Source organism: Hippoglossus hippoglossus, chromosome 11, assembly GCF_009819705.1.
Source record: "Hippoglossus hippoglossus isolate fHipHip1 chromosome 11, fHipHip1.pri, whole genome shotgun sequence".
Lineage (NCBI taxonomy): Eukaryota > Metazoa > Chordata > Actinopteri > Pleuronectiformes > Pleuronectidae > Hippoglossus > Hippoglossus hippoglossus.
Genome location: NC_047161.1, coordinates 21108229 through 21133753, shown reverse-complemented (window position 1 = coordinate 21133753; position 25525 = coordinate 21108229). Strand labels below are relative to the sequence as shown.

The window sequence follows — 25525 nt, the reverse complement described above, 5'->3', positions numbered from 1 at the left end:
TTGGACATGTGGACAGGAGGACTTGATATTGAACTGCCCACTTCTATAATGGGATGACCTGCACTACTGCATGAGCCACAGCGGCCCAGTGTGTGATATTTAGTTTCTGGTGATGTAATATATGGTTTGTTAATACTGTGTGGATAAGTAGAGCATTATTAGCGAATATTGTCAAGTCAAGTCATGTCCATTTTATTTATATAGCCCAATATCACAAATCACATACTTGCCTCAAGAGCTCTAGAGTGTGTTGAGCATTAAACAGCCTCTATAGTGAAAATATTTTTTCCCTCTTGGGCCCTCTACTTAATCTTTGGACATAATATATGACTGTTTCCACAAACTGAAAGGAGCCACAGGTTTATAAAATATGAAGATTTAATGTCCTATAGACAAGTGAATGGCCTAAGCTTCGCCTGATTTAAACAGATAGCCAGAGGTGAGACAAGGGTAAAGATCTATGGTCGGAAAGGTTCTCTGAAGCCAAGATTTGGTACGTCAACATGTGTCGTTGAAAATAAATCTACCCTCCAAACGATGTGAGACCATTCAGGCTTTACTGATTGTATTTAATCAGAGCCTCAGATACTTTGTGAAATGTTGTTTTTCTGTGCGATTCCCAGAATTCCCCTCACCTGTGCTGACTCATATGTAATGGTCTTGGTCTCAGTGTGAACTAAGGGGACGTCCTTGTAGGTCACGGTTCCTCTCAGGGAGTTGGTGACATCTGAGATGATGATTGTCTGGGTCTTTAGCACAGGAGACTGGGGGGATAAAATGAATAGTCAGCTGCAAACTCTCTGACACTCGCACATTATAGCCTCTAACTGGTACCATACTGGTGGGCAGAAAACATTGGTACTCATTGTCCTGAAAGCATGCACATACATTAATACTGACTGCTGGGGTAACTGCTGTAGTTTTACATTAGTTAAAAAAGGCACAAAATTAATACCAGTTCATTTTTCACGAGGTTAACTTTACTTTTGCTCTTGCATGGACTACACATAATGAGTTACGGTTTATTTCACACATATGTCATAATTCAAGTTTGTTTCTACTGACTTTGAGTTGTGTCTTTGCTATCATGGTATGTGCGTATGAAGCATCGGAAGAATGAAGTGTCACTAACATCAGTCGCACCTGCTAAACTTTGTATGAAACGAACAGGGCTCATTTTGTACCTAAAATCATATTTATATCTGGAGGTGCACATGCCTGTAGTATCTGTATTTCCTTTACATTACTCAGTCGGTATAATCTTAGATAATCCTAACCAAAGTTACACTGAGGTTTCACTGAGCAAAAGCAGTACAATAATCACAACCATGTATTTCCCTTATATGTAACTCTGCAGAGTTTAGGTGAGACAGGTGATATGAGGGTGAAAACTGGTCTCATCTACTACATCATTCACAAAAAGTACATTGCTCATGTTTTTCAAAATGGTGCCCAGCACTAGATGGCAACATCATGACCTCAGATAGAAGAAATGTATGTAATGTCCCAAAACAACAGACACGACCAGAAACTATCCTGCACATAATTGTCTAGAAAGTGAAACACAATTCCTGGATACAATCCCAGTATAGGTTCTTCTAAGACCTCCTCCCTCCACCAAGTTTGATCAAAATTGGTTAAGTTGTTTTTGCGTAATCCTGCTAACAAATGAGCCAACCAACCATGGGTGAAAACATAACCTCTTGTTGGAGGTAATTAGCTTCTCTCTCACAGCTCTCCAGTGGCATTTCTTGCATTGAACACTAGAGGACATTCTATGTTAAAACTGTGAAAACAAGGCATAAACGGGCACAATCCAAACACCACCATCTTCTTTCCCAGTGTGAGCATCATGTCACAGTCTTGGCCAATGCTCAGCATCCTGAGGCTCTGCAATTCACTTAACTGCCACCATGAACAGAAAAATCCCCAGTGATTTCAGTGATGTTCCCGTGTCATTCCTTTGAATTAGGTGCAAACAAAATCTGCAATATGGAAACAATAAAGCCTTGTGTTTTAGGTTGCTAAACACAAACCTTACACACACAGTGAAAAGGTAACAATAAAATATCATGGTCTTAGACTGTATATTAGAACAGGATAAACCACCAATACCCAGAACTAAAAAATCCCCATACAGCAGCATACAACAGGTTCAACTAGAGAAAGCACTGAACAAAGTGATTGCTTGTGCTGAACACTGGCGGATTGTCAATGACCCAAAAACACAAAACTCCAACAAGAGCCAAATACTGCTCCCTGAACTACACAATGTACCATCGCAGTTTGTTGTGTCTACTTGTGGACCACAGTCCACTGGTGGTGTGTGCTTTATTTCTTTGTCAGTTGAAATGAGTAGTGAGAAAGGTTGCAGGTGAAACATACTGTACATATTTGACCTGTACTGTCCCACATGTCAAAGAATGTTAGAGGTGACCTCCATCAACGCAGAGTGGACTGGTTACAATCAGGAAATATACAGTATTTGTGACAAAAGGTTTCAAAGATCCCAAAACCCACTCGGAGGGCTGGTAAGGAACTAACTTAGTTAAAGAAGCTTAATAACTTGCATTTGAACCAGGGAATAAATTTCATGAAATTAAAGGGATAGTTCACCCAGAAATGAAAATTCACTCATTATCTACTCACCCATATGTCGATCGAGGGGTGGGTGAAGGGATTGAGTCCAAAAAAACCTATTGGAGTTTCAGGGGTAAACAGTGTTGCAGACCTATCTTCAGATGTAAATAAAACAACTGAAAAAAACACAACATGCCTCCATACTGCTCGTCTTGTGTCCGGAAGCCCCGACAGTCATATTTGACTTGAAAAGAGTTAATGTGCACCGTGTTTTCAGCCTAAATGTCCTCTGATATCTTTCGACAAGGTGTATTCAGGGACCGTCGGAAATGCTTACGTCCGCTAGCTTAGCCACTTCTGCTGGACGTTTAGGCTTAAAACATGGTGTACATGACCTCGTTTTGAGTCGAATATGAATGTCGGGGCTTGCAGACACTTTGATAACACCACAGGAGCAGTATGGAGGCATGTTGTGTTTTTTCTGTTGTTTTATTACGTCTGAAGCTTTGGTCACTAATGTCTTCAATTGTATTGGATTCGGCTGCTACACTGTTTACCCCTGAAACTCCAAAAGTGTTTTCTGGACTCAAACTCTTCACCCACCCTTCCATCAGCATAGGGGTGAGTAGATAATGAGTGAATTTTCATTTCTGGTTGAACTATCCCTTTAAGGTAAAGACAAACATGCAATTAACAGCATTTGGTGACATTTATGAGAGCTAAAGAATAGGTAACATACATACAACAAACTGCAAGTTTCTTTGACCGTCAGTTAGTCTTCTGTATGCTATATGATGAGATAGGAGGCAGGTGGACAGAGCAAGTTGCCGTGTAAGGTAGAGACTGGATCAGTTGTTCATCACATGCGGAGTGGCAGTAGTGACTTTCACACAAGGTGATGTCATAAGTCTACTCTGTAGGCTCCGGTTGGACCATCATCGAACGTATGTGAGGCAGGAAAAAACTAATAAACTATGATTCTTACCAACAGATGCAAACATGATTGTATTATATGTACATCTAAACATGTCAGTTTAGATGAATTTATTTTTCACACATACCATACTGTGGCTTTAAATTATTACTATAAAAGTGACAATATACCAAGAGAGAGAAGAAATCCATTGGTTGCATGAGGGGGAAAAGTGTTGTCATTTCTAATATTGACACAGTGAAAATTTAAAATACAGAATTATCCACAAAATCCAATGACACTAAATCAGGTCATAATAGACGTGCAAATATCCACCAAAAGGCTGAGTACATTTACTGAGCATATAAACAGTCTTTTTTTTTACTGTATTTATTTCATTAGTAGTGTTTTAAAAGTAGTAAAGACACATTACAACTTATATCATGTCAGTCCAATCATCATTTCAAAGGGTAAACATTACACTTTCCCAGTGTTTTTTAAAATGATATTTTACATTTTTATTCTAAAAGCTCTGAGCATCACCTACACTGTGGATACAACATTCCTTTCTATTCTTTGAAATTATGTTGATGAATATTTAAATATAGCAATGTGTTCTTACAAGAGGGATAGTGTTAGAGCCTCTGAGCCTCTGTGGAAGTCCCAGAGTAGTGTAATGATCAGGTGTAAAAGGAGATAATATATCATATTACATGATCCACATGAACAACATGATCCACATTTACAAATGAACCACAACAAAACTAAATAAAATGCACAAGCACTGTAGCTAATTAGGCTGAGCGAAGGTTTCTATTCCTCCACTGTTTATGGCAGTGTGTGGACACATGCACAGACCAGATGTAAAGCTATATATGCAACTTTTCACACTGAATTCAAATTGAAATATTAATTCACCAAGGACTTTTTTGGGAACTCCTGCACACCTGCATATTACCACTAAACTGTAGTGTATCCTTTCAAGTGTTTTCTTGTGTATATTTCATACACGTGGGTATGTCTCTCATAATTATCAGATTAGTAGTTGGATTATTGCAAATATTATCTCTACAGTCATCTGATATCCACTATACTGGTGATGCTGGTTTTAAGTGATTTGTTTGATGGCTAACTTTCTATTTGTACCACATTATATTGAGTGAGGCTCAGACTTGACAGAGGTCTGAGCTCTGCTGAGGACATTTTCTAGTAGTAGAAATAATTTAAATGCATATGCCATAATCTTCATAACCACTACTGATGGAGTATACAGTACATTAAAAAATACAACTGGTGCTGATCTTATATTTTTGTATGCCTGATTTGTAGCAGATTTCATGTTATGGTAAAGTTAATTTAGGCAGTATGAATGCTGTGTTTGGTTATTGAAAGTTTTCCACGTTGTAAGTTTGCTGTAAAGATAACTAAGACGTGTTGGATCCTTTCATCGTGTAGATTTCAAATGTCTTTTATACATGGGCTATGTGGTGTCTGTGCACTAAATATTACTGTAAAAAAAATTATACCTAATTTTGTTGTGATGATCGGCAAGAGCAGTTTTATTTGCAGCCATGTCTCTCGTCTTGTTGTTAAAGCTACAAACAGTCAACACACCATTATCAGGAGTGGATTATGAGCACTGTAAGCACATAGACAAAGACACACACACACACACACACAAACACACACACTGCCTCACTGTTGTATATCGAAGCAGATCATAGGAAAAATGTCTCTTACTAAAACACTGTCCCCCTTACAAACACTACCAAAATGAAAAGTCTAAAATAAGTCTAATTATCAACTAAACTGCAGCAGTGAGTCTTTGCAAACTCTGCAGTGACTAACAAACTAACAAGTTTGAGTCTCCTGACTACTGCATTAATGAATATGTGCTATTGGGCAGTAGTTCAGCATGTACAGGGTGAAAGGTTGTCAAGTTGAGGTGAGTAAAGTGTTGTCAGGTTGAGGTGAGTAAAGTGTATGGGCATCAAGCACATCTACATGTATCAGTCAGTCAACACCCACACTACTTAAAGTAATCTAAAGTTGAATTAACAGTATTCAAGTAAGTTTGTAACTGTTTAAGATTATGAAGAAAATTGTTTCCAGCCTGCAGAATACGAGTTCTCATGTATATCTTGGGATGCATATGTTCTTCTCTTAAGTTAGGAACAAAATAGGCTTGTTTAGTTTATTAATAGGTACAATAACAACCAACCTGGGCCAAAATACTGAAATCTACATTTTTTTCATCCTGAGATTTACCGAAGATAACCGCACCAGATTTATTTGCTATCCATATTTACACCATGCTAAAACAGTAATTTGCTGCTATTAGCTGCAGAAGTAAAATGAGCTGAACAATCAAGAACTTTGATTGATGTTGGCCTTCAGAGTAAAACGATTTCAACAGTGTGCCACACGTCTTTGAGCAGGATTTTAACAAGCTCTGTCTGTGTCAACAAGAAAAGTTGCATATCATAGCTAGACATACAAGGAATACCATCAGCACTTATACAACTAAAATAGTTTGAATACTCAGCAATGATGTCATGTAAACAAGTACACCACAACATAAGAAGTGCAGAAGCTTACATTTAAGGCATTTGAAGGTACATGAGCACTGCAGGACAGTACTGAGCTGATCTGATCTGAACCATCATCCCTTGCAAATGTCTTAATAAGATGATCACGTTTCTTATAAGGTGTAGGAAATTCCCAAAGTCCCACTGAACTATGGTTTTATCCCATTCACATCACTGTTATTCTATCCTTGCATCATACCATGGAGGTGTCTACGTGGTTGGTTCAATCATGTATTTGGGCTTCCATCATTAATGAGGTCATAATCAATATTTGTTCAACAACAAGTTACTGGAAATGTATAAAATTACTGTGTTGCATTCCTGAGTAATTCCACTCATGGATTCTTAAATCCCACTTGGCCTGATTGTCTTCTGATACTTGGTCCAAGATTAACATGGGGTTAATGCGAATCAATCCCAATAGCACTCTACTAAGCTGCACGTGGATTCTTAATAGTGACTCAGTATACTTGTTCCACACAACTGAATGTTGTCCAGGGACAGTATAACAGAAACAACCTAACTGAGATCTTGGTGTATTTTGTCATGTATCATGCCACTGTAGCCACTGGACTGATGGACAGCAGACAGCAAAAGGTGCTGGCTACCAAAGAGAATACAGTGTTTATAGGCTACAATGCATGTGATAAATAGAAAGTTCCTGAATAATTAAAATGTAAAGTTTGTTTAATCAAGATTCATGATGACAGTAAAGGAATGTTACCTTGTTGATCCCTCGAGCGACAGAAAGTAACTTCTAAAACATGAAATTGCACTTCATTCTCTATTTCTTAGCAATAAAAAGCCTGTTCGCTTAAATCAGTTCATTCACTTTGCTGCTATAGTCTTATTTGTTCTGGTATGACCAATATGTATGATTAATGTTAGTTTACAGCAGCAAATGCTGACAGTGAAACTGACATTATCAGTGATATTGTTCAGGGCATATCGTTAGTATTTTATCATTTACCATTACTGTCATTGACCTTCACAGGATGAAACAGTATATGGGGCTTTAGTAATGACCATGCTTGATATCCAAAGACTTCAGTGGTGTGATTCTATTTTTTGTTCTCCAGCCAGTAACACCAGAGCTACCATAAGCTGCTAAGGTAGCAATGCCTGTCAAACCTGCTTTCAAACTACAGATGGTTGCCTGGCATAATTTCAAGGGGCCAGTGGCATATTATTAATTACGCACATTCTTTTTTAGGGTGATAAGTCACATGCAAAAAAAAAGTGTGTGAGTGCTGGTCCCAGATGTATTAATAACTCTATTTCTGTCCAGCTGCTTAATGGATATGCAAGTTTACACTCCAGGAATGCTTTATACCCTGGGTGCGATATACGGGGGGGGTCTCGGGGGTCCAAGACCCATTGAAAGACACTGGAGAGCCCCTGAATGCCTCAACAGCAAAATTCTGGTGGTGGGTGTCTCTAGTTTTTTAAATTATTTGTCACTTCTAATTGTCATTAAAATGTCTTATAAAAGCTACTATGTGCAGTATTAGGTAGGTAGGGTTTCTGTTACGTTCATTTTGCAGCGGCGGCCCGTTGCTCCTTCAGGATTGGGTCAGACACAAATTATAGGTCTGGTATCCTTGTACCATGCCGCATGTCCTCCCTCCTCACTCCCCACTAACCTACACTCACTTTACACATTAACAATAAACACTGACACTATTCAGTTAAGTTATTAGGATCTGAACAATACTTTGAACACATTGAAAAGAAAGTCCAACATTTTGCACACACGCACGCGAGAAGAGACGTGACGCGCACAGGGATGAAAGTGATCGGAACGATCTGGATTCATGATCCGACATCATTGATTAATTACGAAATAAATGGGATCGTCCAGAGCAACAGAGACGAGTGGACACAGACACACACACACACACAGGCTGCAGGCGGGAGAGAAGTTATTCCCACAGATTATAACGCAAAGCAGGGTTTTATCTTCATTGATACAGAAGACGTGACATCCCGTTTATCCATGAAGACATAAATATGAATTCAGCCACTAGGTATTTTGCAGACTGTTTATACCCCAGATAGTTTGCCAAACTCAGTGGTTGGTCATCAGTCCCAAAGCCTTAAGATGTATTCCTGACATTATCACTGACTGAATCAGTAGCTTTTAGCAATGGAGCTCCTAATTGATGACCAAGAGCTCTACTGTAATTCAGAGTATGTTACTGCCTCGTTAAAGCTTGATAAAACACAGAGAAAGCGTAATCCAAAACAATAAGCTGCTGAGCCATGAACCCTATGTGCAGTTAATGAAAGGTCTAAGTTTGTACTGAACTCGAAGTTCGCACCAGAAACAGATTGAATATACAAAGGACAGTGATGCATTCACTTACTGTTGTACTTACTTAGGTGCAATTATCATAAAGGGTGATGCATTCACTTACTGGAGGACATACTGAAGTGCATTTGAACATCTTAGGGAAAAAAGGACATGAACTAAATAGTAATTGACTAAGAATCTACAAACTGAACTGAATTAAATAATTCAAGTGATTCATGATTTCCAACTCTAAATATGGATATGAAACATCGATGTTTGTAGGTGTGGACTAATTATTGGTTAAAACTGTGTCTCGAGGAGTCCTCTTTCAAGCACTTCAGGTATTCAGCTTGTAGGAGCTAATCAAATCTGCCAGTGACAACATTTCAGTCAGCAAAGTTGATGGCTTAGGTCAAAAATGAGAAGCCTGTTTTGCAAACCTCTATCTGAAAGTATACTGGAGTTCTTTAGATTGTTCATAATCAAATCTCCATTATTGTTGTGAAGAAGTTGACAGATATAACATAGAAACAGTAAATAAGCAAGGGAGGAGCATATCAAGGGATGACTGGTACTTGTGTCCATAGAGGCCACTGTTTAGTGAAATTTACACATGCTCGCTTAAAAGCGTAACATTTCTTTTGGAGTCTTGCCATATTTAGCTCAAATGTAGTACATGGAAGAAAAAATAAATAATTGCAAGTATAAAAAGGTAAAAATAACAAATTCAAGGTAGAGGGACAAACCAGCACTTGAATGATGCAGTCTCTAGATCGCTGGGGCCATCTTGCGGAATAAAAGTTCTGGATATTCATATATATCTGTCTTTTAAATAAAAGCCAGCCACAGCATGGTCAGCGCCATCACCAGCAGTCCTGACACGAAGAAAGACATCCGTGACTGCTTGAGCCTGGCTGGGTTTAGCTCACATGGGTTTACCAAGCTCCTCCCCTCGTCTGGCACAGTGATAGCCACCTTTAGAGTGTGACCATGGCCTTGTTCTTCCTCCTCTTCCTCCTCCTCCTCCTCCTCCTCATCATCATCATCAACCCAAGCAACCTCACTGTCCACCTCATCTTCTTCCAGCAGGCAGGCTTGTCTGTACAGCGGTGGTCCCCCTGGCACTGGGGATAAACTATATGCTCTTACCTTGTGTCCAAACAGAGACTGCCTCCCTCGCTGTGCTCAGCAGCAGCAGACCAAGAGAGACAGATAACAATGAACAGAGAAGTGGAATATGGTCAACTGACAGGAGAGGGGTAAAGAGGGATAGAGCAATGAGGAAGGTGATACTGAAGGGGAGGAACAAGAAAGGGAGGGTCAAGACAGTATTCACCAGGGAGGGGACATTGATTTGTTCTTGTAGTCCCCTGTCCCCTTCAACTTTTAATAAAGTTGTTTGTGATGATGCCTGACAGAAGAACGTTAACATGTACAGACAATTTACCTCACTTCATGCATTTACTCCATGTTTGTTTTGGGGATCCATATGTGAATATTGTAACTTAACTAAAAATACCCAGATAAGCCCATACTCTAATTATGACACGGTTAAGATGTTGGGTGCCTTACTGTCATATGAAACAGGGAACATCTAGTTCTTACTTCTGTGTGGTGACTGTACATGATGTGTTATTTTTTTAAATAGTGATTTTCAGGATTTACTTATCTTGTCTTCAAATGCACATGTGGGAACCATTCAGAGGGACTTGATTTAGGAAAAGTTCTCGCTTATATTTTCATAGATATCTATTGCAGCAATCTATTGTGCAATGTTGCAATATTTGGGAATATTGCAACATTGCACTTCAAAGTCTGACAGAAGAAGAATGAAAAACATTAAGGAGTAACATGATTACCTGATGAAAAACTGTTAGTTGCTCATGATGAGTGTTTACATTTTGGACAATCATTTTACAGATGGTGTTGAAGCTTTTTTTAAACCTGTCTAATCATTTGACTGCTTGTATTTCTTAACTTAAATTGTAGAATACAAAGTTATTATTAGTTGTAAGAATAATAAGAACCAAACTATTTCTTTTCAACAGAGACAAACATAACTTATATGGACTATATTTTAGTCTCAACTCAGTATTTCAGTCTAATATATCACTTTGGTTACAACTACATCATGTGTTTGTTGTATTTTTGCACAATTGTCTGCTCCTATTGGATGGTATATATGAAAATCGTCTATCTTCAACACTTGAATACATTGATTACCATTACGTATAAGTACAAGAAATAATTTTGCAACAGGAATTAGCTGAAGCTTGTTACAAAGATAGGCCTATTCTGTTATTGTGCTGTATTAAGTAGCTAGCTGTGGTTGTTATACAGTAGCCAATATTGAGTGTGGTTTAATAGCACACAGATAAGATAACAGCTGTGTAATCTACATAATGACAACATCTGGTTTGCCAGCAGATGGACTTTAACAAACTGGAAAATCTAAATGTATGACACAGCTGCAAGACAGACCAATGCAGATTAAAGTAGCAGTCGTGGATGTAGATGGTTCCATCTGAACCATTGGTAAGTGTGATTACAACCTTGCTGTAATATAAAAAATTAAATAACACATCGTACTCTTTTTATTCTATGGGTCACCTGACTGTGTGACTCCTATGGGTGATACTATATCAGCATTTTAACTAACATTTCACCTTGAGTGAAAATGAAACATATTGTTAGCTATATTGGTTTAAAAAAGTATGTTTTTCTTTTCGGTACTTTAAATATATAGGTTTATCCTGCAATAGAGCAAAGTTGCTCATTTGTTTCCATGACTTCTAAAAAGATTATTCATTGGTGAGGACACTGTCTTTATGACATTTTGCTTTTGCCTGAGCTGATACAAGCTAGTGGCCCCAGTTGTCTATTCAGCTGGAATCATATGAACACTGATCTAGCTCTCTGTCAAATCAGGGAACCACTTTTTAAAGAATGGTAAATGGTCTGTATTTTTAATTACCCCACGTTAGCAAATCTGCATATCGGCGTAGCAAAGGTAAATAAGGGAAATTGTACTTGGTGAAGGGAATTACTGCTGTTGCTTGAAATAATTTGACTATAATTTCCTCACACTTCAATTAAACAATAAACATTCAGAAAAAGGAGAATGAGCTACCCGCTGATTTATTAATTGAAACATTCCCTAAATGACAGAATATCAAATGTAAATTTTGACAGTGAAACCCAATCATTAATATGAGCACTAGCTGAGAATGTGTTATTTGTAAAAAAAAGATGGCAGCCACAGTGACGTGGTCTAATCAGACTACACCTATGACAGAGCAGAAGGAAGAGGAAGACAGGAGTAGCAGGGGAGGCGGAGAGTATTAATAAATATGTGCTCCATGGTAGGAGCAGGACAGGCAATCTCCGACATAAAATTCTGCCTAGTGCAAGCCATTTTGGCAGTGCAAATTGAAAAAAAATGTATAATATGTCACTTGCATTGCTTTACAATGCATCAACAGTCTGTCAGATACTTGTCAGGTATTTGGAAGAGCTCAGAAACTCTCTAAGGTACAGTAGACCTGCACTGCAATCAGTGGGGGTAATGGGGGTGTATAACTGCACACAAGGCAAGATCTGTGTTCAGCCTGTACAGAATAAGATACTTTTTAAGTGGCTTATGGTGATGCAATGTAGACTATTTCTTCTTTTTTTTAATCTCATGTGTCATCACAATTCCTAGCATTCAGCAATAATGAGGAATAGCAAAATTATGCCTCTGGCATTCAGCTAAAAAGTGCTGTTATGGCTGGATTCTTGAGTTTGTTTTTTTATTTTAATAAGATGATGTCATTTTTGTGCAGGATCCCATGGCTGGGATATAAACTGTGTCTTCAAGTTGTGAGTAGAGGAGAGCAGAGAGCCAGAGGGCGACACTGGCAGGTCGGAGGTCTGAGATCCTCTCTGACCTTTAGTGTCATTGTCTGAATGCGCAGGAAAGGATGGTGAAGGCTGTGGGGCAAAGGGTGGAGTTGCTGGGTTTTTTACTGGAGCCCAATCAGGCCCAGACTTCAAAGAGTAAGGGGATAAGGAGGACAGATGTGGCAGAGATACAAGACAGAGACACAGGAAAACACATAAAGACATCCAGGTAGGGATAGATACATGGAGGAAGATTGGAGGGTGAGACAGATGGAGGGAGGGGGTTGTCAGTCTTCTTGCTACTAATCATTCTTCTTTAGCTTATTTTCCTGTGTTCTTTTGTTCTCCAGTCTTTCACTAATTATATCAGGCACAAGAGTCATGCAAATACATTACTATTAATCTAGCCATGCGATTGATTGGCACATCAAGCAGGATGAAAAAGCTTGCGATAGCCATTCACGGTGCAAAGGCAGTGGTAAGGGGCCACGTTTAAGGTTAAAGGGTATGGGATCCAGGACAAGGCACCTACAAAGGTGCCAGTATGCTTCAAACTAAGTGGTTGGCAGGTTGTTGAATGGTGCGGAAATTCCCTTTACTCCACCTACACCTTCCCCCCTTCGTTTCAGGGGGCTGCAGTTTTTACAGCTTTTGTAACTTTTTCATGAAGAGATTGTGCTGGTGAGGGTACGCAAGATTTAAATCCCTCCTACTCTTTTTCCATTTTTCACTTAACCACTTCAGTCATTTCCCATGTGAACAGTCAAGTACACCACCATGAACGTGTTACAGAGTAGATTGTTCCAAAGTGTCCGCCCTTGTCTCCATTTGTACAATTATTATTGTACAATCAACTCTTGTCTCTCTCTATGATGACAAGCCCTTCCCCTTCAAGTGTGCAAGTGTTAGAATGACTATAAACACATTTCTTGAGGCATGTTTAGACAGCACTTATACTAGCTGGTTTGAAGCATACTGAACCCCTAATGTTGCAGCTGAGCACAGTCTGTTGTATTTGAAAAGCTGCTTGTTAACAGAGGGCCACGGCCACAGCCTCCGGGTGCCATTCTTTTCATAGCTCATGAAGAAAACGCCAGACAGAGTTGACCTTCTGCAGCCTGTGCCAGAAAGCACTAAATCAGAGCACCTTTACCTCAGACACGCCATCAACTATTCTGTGTGCAGGTACAACAGCGGACATCCTCCCCTGCACGCACACACACACACACACACACACACACACACACACACACACACACACACACACACACACACACACACACACACACACACACACACACACACACACACATCCCATCTTCACATTGGCAAATAGAGTATGAACAAATCCTGAAGTGTCTTTAATCCCTTTGTCAATGCAGTTATAGTCACATCATGCTTAAGCAATGGAATGACATGGAGAAAGCCAACAGCACCCCCAAATGGAGGATCAGTGTACAGTTATGTTGACAAGTGCTCTGTCTTCTTTTGTAGATAACAACAGTATGCAGTGTTATACTTGGTCTGTAATTGGGATAATATAATGATATCACATGAAAGAAGCAAAAGGGTGCTCGATGATTTAATCACTGTCTCATTAGGGTTGGGATATCCAGCAGATGTAGCTGAAGCTGTCATAAATAGCAAATAGCCTGCGAGAGACCTTTTTTCAGGTTTACTGAGCTGCCTTCACTCAAGCTATTCAGAGTGTTACGCAGTAAGAATAATGGTTTAAAGGAACATTCTGCCATTTAAAAAGAAATCTCATTTATGTTTCTTAGCTTAGCACCTGCCTCAAACTGACAGGCTATATATGGATGATCCCACATGGGATGGAATGAGATCTAATCAAGAATAATAAACAGTATTGATGTATTTTGCGCATCAGATTGATGGACTCACCGCTGGTGGGAGCTGGCCATTGAAGCTCGCCGTGCGGAAAGGTGAGTTGGTGGAAAGACGCTTGTCCCACTCACTGGGACGAGGCTCCGGCACTGACTCCATGAAACTCCTCTTCAGCTCACTGATGCTAGTGTGATGACGCATGATTCCAGTCTGGGTCTTATCCACGTCCTTCAACAAGAAAATAACAGTCAGAATCGGTAGACAAGGGATAGAATGATAATAAGAGAGAACAGGAGAAAAGACAGGGTGATAGGAAATGATTGAGTAAGACGTGAAAGAAAGGAGGAGTGAACTATAAACAGTGAAGTCCTTTTTTAAAGGAGATAAATAGACACAAATTATGAATGGCCCAGGTGGAAAAAAAAGTTTTAAGAATGATAATTTAACAAATCATTCTTTAAAACAGAATGAGGCCTTGTCTTATTCCAATGCAACGATCGAGTCAGCCTATTCTCAATGACATGCTGAGGTCAAGGAAGAAGATATTTTTCAGATAAACCGGACACCATACTGCACTGGGGGGGGGGGGGATCATGATAACAGATTTGAAGCAGCAGGGTTTTGAGGATAACTCTTGGTTACTGGTGACTTAAAAGGCAGTTCAGCAGTTTACTGGTGCACAGATTATGGCTGTCACCAATGTAACGAAGAGGAAATGTTGAATGACAGGGGGGTGTCATGTTTCTCTGAAAAACCTGCATATGGTGAGCTAAAGGTAGGAAAGCGGATGAATGGTGAGTACCTCAGTTAAAGGTTCAGTGTGTAGAATTGAGTGACATCTTGTGGTGAAGTTGCATGCTGCAGCTGAATACCCCTCACCTCACCCCTCCTTCCAAACATGAAAGAGAACCTGTGGTAGCCTTCAGTTTTCATAAAAACTCAAAAGGTGTTTCGTTTGTCCAGTTTGGACGATTCTAAAAAACATGGCAGCCTCCGTAGAGAGGACCTGCTCCCGATGTAAATATAAAGTATTTAAATATAAGGGGCCCATTTTAGGGTAAAGAAAACAACAAATCGTACAATTTAGATGAAACACATTAGTGAAAACATCACTAGGATTATTTTATATTCAATTTCTGCCAATAGATCCCTTTCACCTAAATCTTACACACTGGACCTTTAAGTGCAGGCAGGAGGGATTATAACAAGCCCCGAACAATTTCAGTAAGTTAAGGGAGGAAGGGTAAGTAAGCAAGTGGCTGTTTCCAAGGTTGTTATTTTGTGTGGGATCTCCTGGATTAGAGCAGTGCTCCTGGAGATACTGGATTTCTCTTGCGTAAAAATGATACAGATCTGTTCTTTACGATTTAATGGTTGAACACCTATTTACTAAAACATCCAACTGTTGTTCTTCTTCTTTGTTCGGTTTATTGGCGGGTGGCAACCAACCACCATCTACTATATCTTCTTCCTCTTTTCTCTTCTGCATTCTTTTCACTGCTGCAGTGTTATATGCCTACAGTCAAGCTGAATCGGTGATGGGCTGCATTAATGACACAAACCAATACAGCAAAGGCCATGTTAGGACCTAGTATTACCACTTGTCCTGAGAAATCCAATCTCAAAGTAAGTTCAACTGTTCCTGAGGGTTAAAGAGGCCAAGGCAGAAGAGCTGCAAGGGCTTTAAATGATTAGCTGTGGGATTGTCACTAACTCCTTTTACAATACATGTGCAGCTTTAAAATTCACCAATGTGAGCATTATAGAGCTGCAGTAAGCTCATGTCTTCCCTCTTCTGAAATAATTGACTCAGAAGCACACACACTCATAGAGCACAGGGGTGACAGTAATCAGGGCAACAGAGATACAGGGTCACAGAGAGGAAACACAGAATGAACCTTGCATTGGTGTTATGTCCATGAAGTGGATTAACCACATGAAGAGAGAGTGTTAGTAACCATGAGGACCAATGAGAACAAACAGCAGCAGTGTTCAGAATCTGTGAGTGACAGAGCTGAGATATACACGACTGGGAAAGAACAAATAAGAAGTTTCTTTGTCAATAAACTCTTTTCACAGCAGACAATTCGTTTTTTCAGAAGCAAGACAAGCCCAAATGGAATTAATAACTGATGATGGCTACATTCTCTTCAGATAGGCTGTTACTGAGTTAGCAACACTTTGCATTCATTGCTCGTAGTCAGGTCAGGATTGATTAGAAACAATGATGAAGTGAACGTGGCTGTCTGCGTCATCATCCAGACTAATAACAATCCTGGAGTTTTCAAACTAAAACAGGACCAGTAGCATTTCCACAAGTCTGTTTCAGGGGGTGGAAGCCTCTGGAGTAGGGTGGATGCCAGGCGGTAATGTAGCAACAGAACGGGTTTAGATATTCCAGTAGATGTAGATGTAGCCTAATGCATTTAATGGAATAGAGCCTATGCCCGTGTTATTATTTATACCTGTGCTGACATCATCATAATGTCTGCTGGAAAAAGAGTCTGTGGAGCACTAGATGACTTTATCTTGGTTTAGTTCGGATTAATAGTTGTTTAGATCAGTTGATAGTTTTTGGCAAGGTCTCACTTACAATCAGGTGAAAAGTTGTTTTTACTTTACTGTTGATGATCAACAATAATTTCCCCCACATTTTCCCATTGACTCACAGGAGAACAATAATTACTTTTGATGGTTTCCGGATTTGTTATCAGTTCATCAGCGAGGTGAAATTTGAAATTGTTGGATTTTTGTCAAAGGCTGGTGAGAGCTACATCACATTAACATCTTAACAACAGTAGACTCAGTATTAAACAAAAGGTGTTAAGATCACATATTAATCACCACACCCTCCAGTTTATATTCTACCTCAGCTGGCTCTGTTACATCAACAGAATTAGCAGGTGTACATGAAGACGCAGTGTTAAATAGAGCCCAATGTTTTTATTCCTACGTTTTACTGAATTTTATTCTAACTGAGACTCATCAAGCCACTATTTATTTTCTCTTGGGGACCCACATCTTCACATTAAATGCATATACAGTAACAGCAAGGGTCTCTTTGTATGATTTGTTATATTAACTCCAAAGTCCAATCTGCAGTAGCAGTTTAAAACTTTAACCTTTCCCAATCATATATTTTAGAAAATGAAAATATAGAATGACAAAGACAATGTCAAAGTGAAGTGAAGCTACTTGCATGAGGTTCAGAGAGGAAAATAGTGCATGCCAAGCCTTTAGGATTAAGCTGGAAACACGGCAAGAAATAAAAAGAAATAAAATCAACACAAAGTGCATGCATGAAGAAAAACATGATGGCAAACAGCCACAACGGATATCTGACAACTGAAGATACAAACCTCCAACATTAAATTGCTATGTCTGATATAAATAGTTTCACCCTCAAGTTTCTTTGCTCTTTTCTGTGGAAAATTAGGAAAAGGGAAATAAGCAGAAGCATAATTGATTCAAATATTTTAACATTAAATTTGCAGTAGAATCCACTGTGCAGCAATGACAAGAATCCGTCCAAAAATAAACAGCACATGGGGTTGCAGCTTCCAGCGTGCCCAGCTCAGCAGGTGGTGGAATTCAGAAAAACGCACACGCACGCACGCACGCACACACGCACGCACACACACACACACACACACACACACACACAGTAGTGTATATGAGAAGCCAGGCAGATACACACTCACAGCAGAGTGTGGAAGCGACATGCAGTGCATGCTGAGGCTGCTGCAGTGCAGTGTACAGGAGGAGGAGCATCAGTGTGTGACTGTTTGTCTGATGGTCGGATGGAAGCGTCACTTCAGGAATTTGCACAAAAAAACAACACTCTTTTATCACTATTTTCACATTTCAACTTCTTATCCTGTCTTGATGGATTGGTGAAAATTGTCAAATATTACAATTTGAAAATGTATCAATTTGCTTATGATACATACAGCACAACCTTATTTAGAAAAAATGTGACTGTGACAATACTTCTGCACAGTGAAAAGAAAGCCAGCCTAGTGTGAGTATGCCCTTATCCTGAAGTAGCAGCCTGTCAGTGTTTCTGCTGTATTATACTGTGCAGCTGTGGCTCAGCAGCGGGTTGTTCACTAAACCAGACTGTCAGCGGTTCAATCCCAGTCTCCTCTGTTTTGCCTGCCGTGGGCACAACATTGTCTTTTTACATAATGTCCTGAGTCATTAAGTCTACTACACAACTGTAATCCTTTAATGATATCATAAACATGAAATGCAAGGGAATTAACTTCTCACATAAACTGTCAGAATTACTATGACTGACTTAATTTTTTTTTTGTTAAATTATACCCATAATATGAACAAATAGACTTTGAAGAAAAGCTAATTTTAAAAATGTACATTATCCTACTACATACATAACAAAATGTAATCAACCTACAATTGCACTCAGTAGAGCAGCTTCCTCTGTTAAAGCTGAACATGTCTGTCTGGTTCTACGATAATAAGTACCACACCTCAACTGTTTGATTCCTTACATCTTCCAATTATCATTTCCTGAGAAATTGATGACAATTTCACTTAACATCAGTGATGTAAAAATAGCTGGATATGCCTCTTTATCTGAATCTGCACCAGAGTTTACGGGGTCTTTTCAGCGCTCAAGCCTGATCCCACCTCATACGTTTGGTGCAAATCAGTTCATCATGCTTAGAAACAACCGAACAGTGGAGGTGACAGAAGATTTGAATTGTTTCTTGTTCAATGTATTTATTGATTTTATGGATTGTTTGATAAACATGTTGGAAACATTAGTTAATATAATATTAGTATGTATCACTTTGTTTCAAGGTGTGTCGGCTGCCAACATTTGGATTACAAATAAATAAGCACATCTATTTGGTTTACGGACAACGATTATACTGATCTGAAGACACACATTTAACAGCAGTTTAAGAACTCCATGTTGAATATAACTGCCAGCCGATCAGTCATTGGCTTCTACTCTAGCAACATTTTGGTCACAATAATTACATCCTGGAGGGACTAATTCCATCAGCAACAATGAGATATTAATTTAACATCATTGAACGCATGTGTTATGTGTGTAACCGAAGCATGTTACAAATAAACCAGTGCAACTTTTTGCTTATGGAGAAGGAGAAACCCACTTTTACACAATATAAGGCAGCTGCGTCAAATCACAGCTACCAAATGATAACCTGCACAACCCATTGATTTCTCCTTAGTCCTACGGCAACTTCTTGTGAACGAACCTTCACACAAAGACAAACAGCCAGAAATCATAGAGCAATCAAGAGAAGCTCTTTGTCTGTGCAATGACGAACAGCACTGTCAGGCAACAGAAAAGCAAATTAAAGTCTCTTGATGTATAACTGATGAATGGATGAGGATGGTGGGGCAGCAGGGACACTGGCTCGGGAGCACGCTAACCTTCCTCACTCGCACCACCTCCGCCTTTGTTTTGTCCTGAGGAGAGTGCTGCTCCTCCGCCAAAGGAAAGACAAAATTACTATGTGTTCAGGTGTACACTATCAATTCTACAAGCCAGCATGAGCTAATTATCTGTATATATGAGACCATACACTAGCAATAATAATATTACTGTATTGATGTCTAGTTTCTGGTTTAACTGATTCCATCCCAGCTTCAGTTAAACTAGCAATAATAATATTACTGTATTGATGTCTAGTTTCTGGTTTAACTGATTCCATCCCAGCTTCAGTCTGATCATGCATCAAGCAAAAACAAACCTGGCTCTTTTTCTCTCTTTCTCCATTGGCGGTGGTCACAGAGGGGGAGTGCCTCCGCTCTCTCCTGGCCACTGTCTGGTAGCACAGACAAAGCTCACACATCAGGATCAATCCCCAGGATGAGCAAGGATAAAAGCTTCCACAGAGCACCTCTGTTCCATGTAGAGCTATAACAACATCTTACACCTTTTGGTAGTGTCCTTGTCATCAGTACAAGCTTCAGTTTGTTCGTCTAGTACATTACCCCACTGCTCCACACCTACACTTCATCATACACTACAGAGCGGTATAATAGGCTCCATGTGAACATTGCTCTCTCTCTCTCCTCTTCCTGATGTCTGATTGTAGATAACCTGTAAGGTCCCCATTTTGTTCAATAATGTGAAACCTTGAAGCTGCATGACACATGATGTACAGGAGTGTGCCCACTACCTTGATCTCCGGAGTGGACTCTGGTCTGGGGCTGTGGCTCCTGGTATACTCAGCTGACTGACTTTCCCTCTTCATCTCTGCCTTCCGGTCTGCAGAGCGGTGACTTTTAGGAGCGTAGCCATCGCGGTGGACAGAGCGATGCAGGGTGGGCAGCAGCGGAGACGGGGATGCCTCCCCCGGGGACACCGGTGACATTACAGGGGCGCTGACCGGGCGAGTGGATTTGTTGTCGGGGGTGGACGCCATGGCTGAAGCAGACAGACAGGGGAAACAATGGCCTCACTTTACAAACAAAAAACTAAACTAAATTAAATTCATGTATTAATGTGGTATCCATGTCCATTGAGAATATTGTACCATTATTAACTATGATTTAGAAAATGTTTTCCTTTGGGTGTGTCCCAAGGTCTGCTGGCAGTTGGACGTACCTCAGCAGAAAGGCATCCCGATCCGATTTACAGTATTTGCTCATTGTGTGTAACATCTTAACCTAACTACATAATGTGCCTTAAGAGAATATATGTTGTGATTTGGTGCTGCCGAAATACATTTGAATTGGATTAAACACATAACTTATACAAAACATAGACACTAAAGGAAAAAGGGGGAATTGAAAAGATGATGAGTAGTAGTTTCTTTCTTCTTTCTTTTCTTCCCCCTTCTTCCCTTTTTTTTTTTTGGAAACCTCTGGACTCATTCTGATTTACTTTGCAACTGATACTCACAATTCCTTTACATTGATGTATTTTAAACACTGTTGTGACCCACTTTATTTCCAGCAATATAACTGTGGCATTTCCGCCATAAGCTTTATTTTTCCTACTTTGACCTAGCTTCACATAAACTACTGTGTAAGGTACACTGAAATGTCGGGATACAAACAGCATGTATTAAAAAAGATTGAATTGAATAATGTTTCTAAATCTTCTGTTTATGACCAAATACCTGTAAAATTAGAATCCAATCCACCTCAGATAAATGTTGGGTTTAATAATCTATTTAATTACATGGTTAGCAAACATGTCAAACTGTGATGGGGACCCTTATACCTGTTAGACATCAGCATGTTAGCAATGTCATTGTGACCATATTTGCACACTGATGTTTAGCGCAAAGCAGCACTCTTATTAACTAGAGCTTCACAGAACTTATATGGCTGTATACCCTTAGGTTTAGTATTTTCATCCTGAACACATCCACACAATACAATAACAATGGCACATAGCAGCAGAATAGTTGAAACAGTCATTTTAAAAGCAGTATTTCCTGTGGTTAAAATAACTGTGTCCAACTGAAGACATGAATTCAGGGAAGGAAAGGTTTGTACATGAGGAGAGCAGCAAAGAAAAAGGAAGATATAAAAGGCAGAAGAAGTTTCTGTGTGGTTTAGCATAATCCACCATGGCTGGTCTGTGTTGTCAGCATGACTGGAAAAAACAGATGTTAAACAGTACACTAAGTACTCAAGTTACATAATGCTGGGTTCCAGACGACAGAGCTGTGGGGTAATGAGGAGAGTTATATGTGATCAAAGAGTGAGGAGAGAGAAGAGAATCAGAATCACTGAGGGCAGACAGAAAACAGAGGGAACATACCGCCTTATGATCAAATTTAAACCTTATGATAAAAACAAATGTCTGTTTGCTCTGATATACATCGTCACCAGTGAGACCTTGTATAAGAGTGTGTCTGAATACTGATGTCCCAGTGACATTTGTTTTTACCTATATCTACAATTATGTATCATGTTTAATCATAATGGTGCAACAAAACACAATGTGAAAAAATAAAGAGGTCTGAATACTTTCTGACTGCATTGTATATAGCTGCTTTAAAAGATCCACTGGGAAAAATATCAAATCATCAGCAAATCATTCCAGGTTGTCAACAGAATATCTTACATCTTACCTTTTTTATTATATTTGACATAAACAGAACTAGATGAAATGATAATGGAAGTACCGAAGATAATGTTGGAGGACAAAACAGCACAGCCGTGACACTGTAGATGGTGTGTGAGGTCTTTATGTGATAGTTTGTCTTTAAAAGCACCATGCCATGGTTCTTATGGTTTGTTTGGCCTTGACTTCACATTCAGACTTTCCACATCATTCGAGGGTTTGAACAATAGGTTTGGATTTTTCAGGTCACATGGCACAGTGACTCTGGAAGAGTTCCTGAAAACTTATTTTTCTTTGTTTGGTTTATTGGCAATAGTGGATGGAGCAAGCCCCTATTCCTTCTCCCTCACTCTTCCTCATAACTGTAATCATTCCTCCTTTGTATATAAATGGTGATGTTATACCTTTATTGTATAGCTCAATTGTGATGAACCATTTTACTCATACACAATCAAACACTGGAGACCCAATCACTCTTTAGCACTGCTATAAGACTAAAAAGGAACCCAGTAGTGCAATTTTGCAAATGTCATATTACATTTTCTCTTGTTAAACAGAAGCAAAGAGTGGTTTTCTACTTCTCTACTACATGAAAGTGGAGAAAAAGTCAATCACCACAGTTGATGACTTCCCAATACTAAAATAGACTTTCAATCAGAAAACTGGGTCTAAAATCATTGCATGGACACACCATGCTTGCACAATGAACTACTTTGTATACAGTTTAAAATATGTCCAGTTGGAGCTGAGTATAGAAATTGCAAGACAGATCCTGTGTGTAAAACTTCCTACCTTCTTCCACATTGTTTCTTTGCTGGGTCAGAGGGATACATGTAGGTTTGTTGTCAGAGCACAACACCTGCTACAAACTTACACAATATGTGTTGATGGATAGAGAAGCTATGAGAGTCAGATAGTTCAAAGAAGGGAAGTGCTTTTACATGTAGGCAAAAAACGCAGCAACCAGCAGTGGACTGGCCAATACTACAACAAGCTCTAGCTCCACACTTTGACAATATAGGAGCCAAATATGTTGCTGAAACAGTGCAATTCCCTCTATGTACACTGGGTGTCACTGTATTTGTGTAAAGATACTCTTGGGGTTCTGCTGTTGGAAGTTGCGGTCACTGTGGCATGGTGTTTGGTTATCCGTGAAAATATGTACTTATTTCATCTAAAAAAATAAATGGATTATTCCGCAACTGGAGGAAAGCCTGCATAGTATTTTATAAACACCACACACAATATTGCATTGCCAAGTAAAAGATTGCATAGAAAACACACACACAGGCCTACAGCAGGAACAAAAGGTAGAAGAAGAGTGTACCTCCATCCAGGCTGCGCGAGTTCCTCTTGCTGGACGAACGCTGGAACAGAGGAGCTGGTCTGTCAATCAGAGAGCTTGCCTGTCTGGTCTGAGCTTGAGTCCGACCACTGTAGCGAAACTTAGAGCCCAGTGCCAGGAACTTCCTAGGGGTGGTGACCATCTCACTGGAGGTAAGCCTGTACACAAAGAACACTGAAACTACTTATCTGACCTCAACTGCCTCAAACAACAAGCAAATGTGTTCTTTTATAGCACATTGAGGAAACTGACTCAGGCCAGGCTCAGACTACTGGAGATTTATATGTTGATTTTTAGGAATAAAAATCTGTATGATTATGATCGTGATTACAGTACTTTTGCTGACAGTGCTGCCAAGAAACACTAGATTTTTAGCTGGCATCACTATTGACGGACAGTAAAAATCTCACTGCAGGTATTACCACCATGACAGCAAATTGTTGTGGGAAATCTTACTGTGTGAAGGAACAAAGTTTCTGTAGACAAATGATGTGTTCAGAAGAAATATTTTTTGCCAATTGCAGAGGAAAAGGAACTTTCAGAGTACATTATTATCTATTTATCTATTTTACTCAACATTGACACAGTTATTGCAAAAGAGAAAAGGAAGCTCCAGCCTGTAATTCAAAGGAAGACTAGGTAATAAACTAAGGTAATCTTCTTCTTCAGCTTTAAGGAATTCAACAGCTCACCTGAAGAAGGTGTGATGCTCCACACACACTTTCCACAGTTTCTTGGCTGCCTTGTAATTGGGCAGTTTGAAGCCAATTGCACTCTCATACTGTTCCACCTGTTGAAACACAAACCATTTAATATGAGATTAATGAAATTAACACTAAGGTTTCATTCATGGTTTGAATAAGCTCAGTAAACAACAGATTTTACAGATGGAGGAATGTTTGTCGATATGAAAAAACTCTGTACCTCTGATGGTCTTATTTTGATGAAGAAGCTGCTGCGTTTGTATGAGACTTTGAGGACTTTGGGCCAAGGGAAACGGTTGATCCTCAGTTTGTCTTTGTAAACCATCAGACCACTGGAGCAAACCCCCAACATGATGTCAACTCCATCCAGATCCTGACAGACAAACCCAGAGACACAAAGACATCCATCAACTATCAACAGGAACTGGAGATTTCAGTAAACTAAGACAACTTGACGGAACCTTCAAAATGTCTTAAAATGTCTGTTGCCCTGCAAACCAAAGCAGCTTCAGTCAGCATGAGAGTCGTGTGGAAGGATAACCAACATTCCTCCACATAATGATTTCACTATGGTGGTGCAGAGCACTGTCTAAAGTGCAACACATTGACGTTCTGCCACATGTTCTCATTGTATTGGCTCACCTTAGCTACTGTGACTTGGAAACTGTCTGTATGATGCATTTTATGACTAAATGACCTCACTCGACCCGCATGAAGAGGAGGGTCTAGGTCCAGTTCCAAGAAGACTGCTGTGGTTTGTTTTTAGTGTGAGGGCTAAATGACCAGTATCATACCTACCTGCCTTTTGATCAAGAAGTCCATTTTAACAGATACCCAATAACATAACATCCACTTTTTCAGGATGTATCTTGAGGTTGAGTTGGACTGCCACTATAACTGGTTCTATCTCACGAGTAAACAAAAGGGTGATTACAATCTGACCTCACTCTTTTTTTAATAATTACTTAAGTTCAGTTTTGTTACTTGTAAATATTGTAGATTTGTGGACTTGATGAGGATTTTAAGTCAATGAGCTGCTTTGATTCTGCATCCAGATTCTAGGAGTGCTCTACGCAATTATCTCCTGAGTGTATGGCTTTTCGAGTGGTGAAAGTTGTAAATGCTAAAATTACCTTGCATTAAAACAGGTCATTGTACCAGACTATCTGCAGGACTGATGACATGTTAATATGTCTTATTTACATGGGGCTCAGAAGGCAAAGTGGCTTTCTAGTGGTCAAAGGTTTTGATCCCCAGCTCCTCCAGATATTATTGAAGTGTCCATGAGATGA

The 25525-nt window shown here is 39.5% G+C and overlaps 1 protein-coding gene and 1 long non-coding RNA gene across 15 annotated transcripts in view; one reads left to right on the top strand and one right to left on the bottom strand.

The window, feature by feature from the left end:
- epb41a (erythrocyte membrane protein band 4.1a) overlaps positions 1–25525 on the bottom strand; it is a 68151-nt gene that overhangs the window by 7242 nt on the left and 35384 nt on the right. For 3 of the 13 annotated variants that reach the window (XM_034601142.1, XM_034601141.1, XM_034601143.1), the window contains exons 9-17: positions 24454–24606; positions 24222–24319; positions 23512–23687; positions 20284–20531; positions 19852–19926; positions 19532–19579; positions 17461–17523; positions 14159–14329; positions 636–764 (exon numbers count right to left, since the gene is read on the bottom strand). In XM_034601142.1, coding sequence (XP_034457033.1) covers positions 636–764; positions 14159–14329; positions 17461–17523; positions 19532–19579; positions 19852–19926; positions 20284–20531; positions 23512–23687; positions 24222–24319; positions 24454–24606 — 1161 coding nt within the window. Of the gene's footprint in view, positions 1–635; positions 765–8993; positions 9554–11822; positions 12404–13409; positions 13464–14158; positions 14330–17460; positions 17524–19531; positions 19580–19851; positions 19927–20283; positions 20532–23511; positions 23688–24221; positions 24320–24453; positions 24607–25525 lie in introns of those variants that run through there. The other 10 variants (XM_034601144.1, XM_034601151.1, XM_034601147.1 and 7 more) reach the window with 10 other exon arrangements.
- Positions 113–16127, top strand: LOC117771159. Of its 2 annotated transcripts, none has more exons than XR_004615520.1 (3): positions 113–124; positions 4190–4477; positions 16116–16127. It is a non-coding gene; the product is annotated as an uncharacterized LOC117771159 (long non-coding RNA). The 2 variants fall into 2 exon arrangements; XR_004615519.1 differs by lacking the exon at positions 16116–16127 and adding an exon at positions 5131–5432 and having other exon boundaries at positions 4190–4479.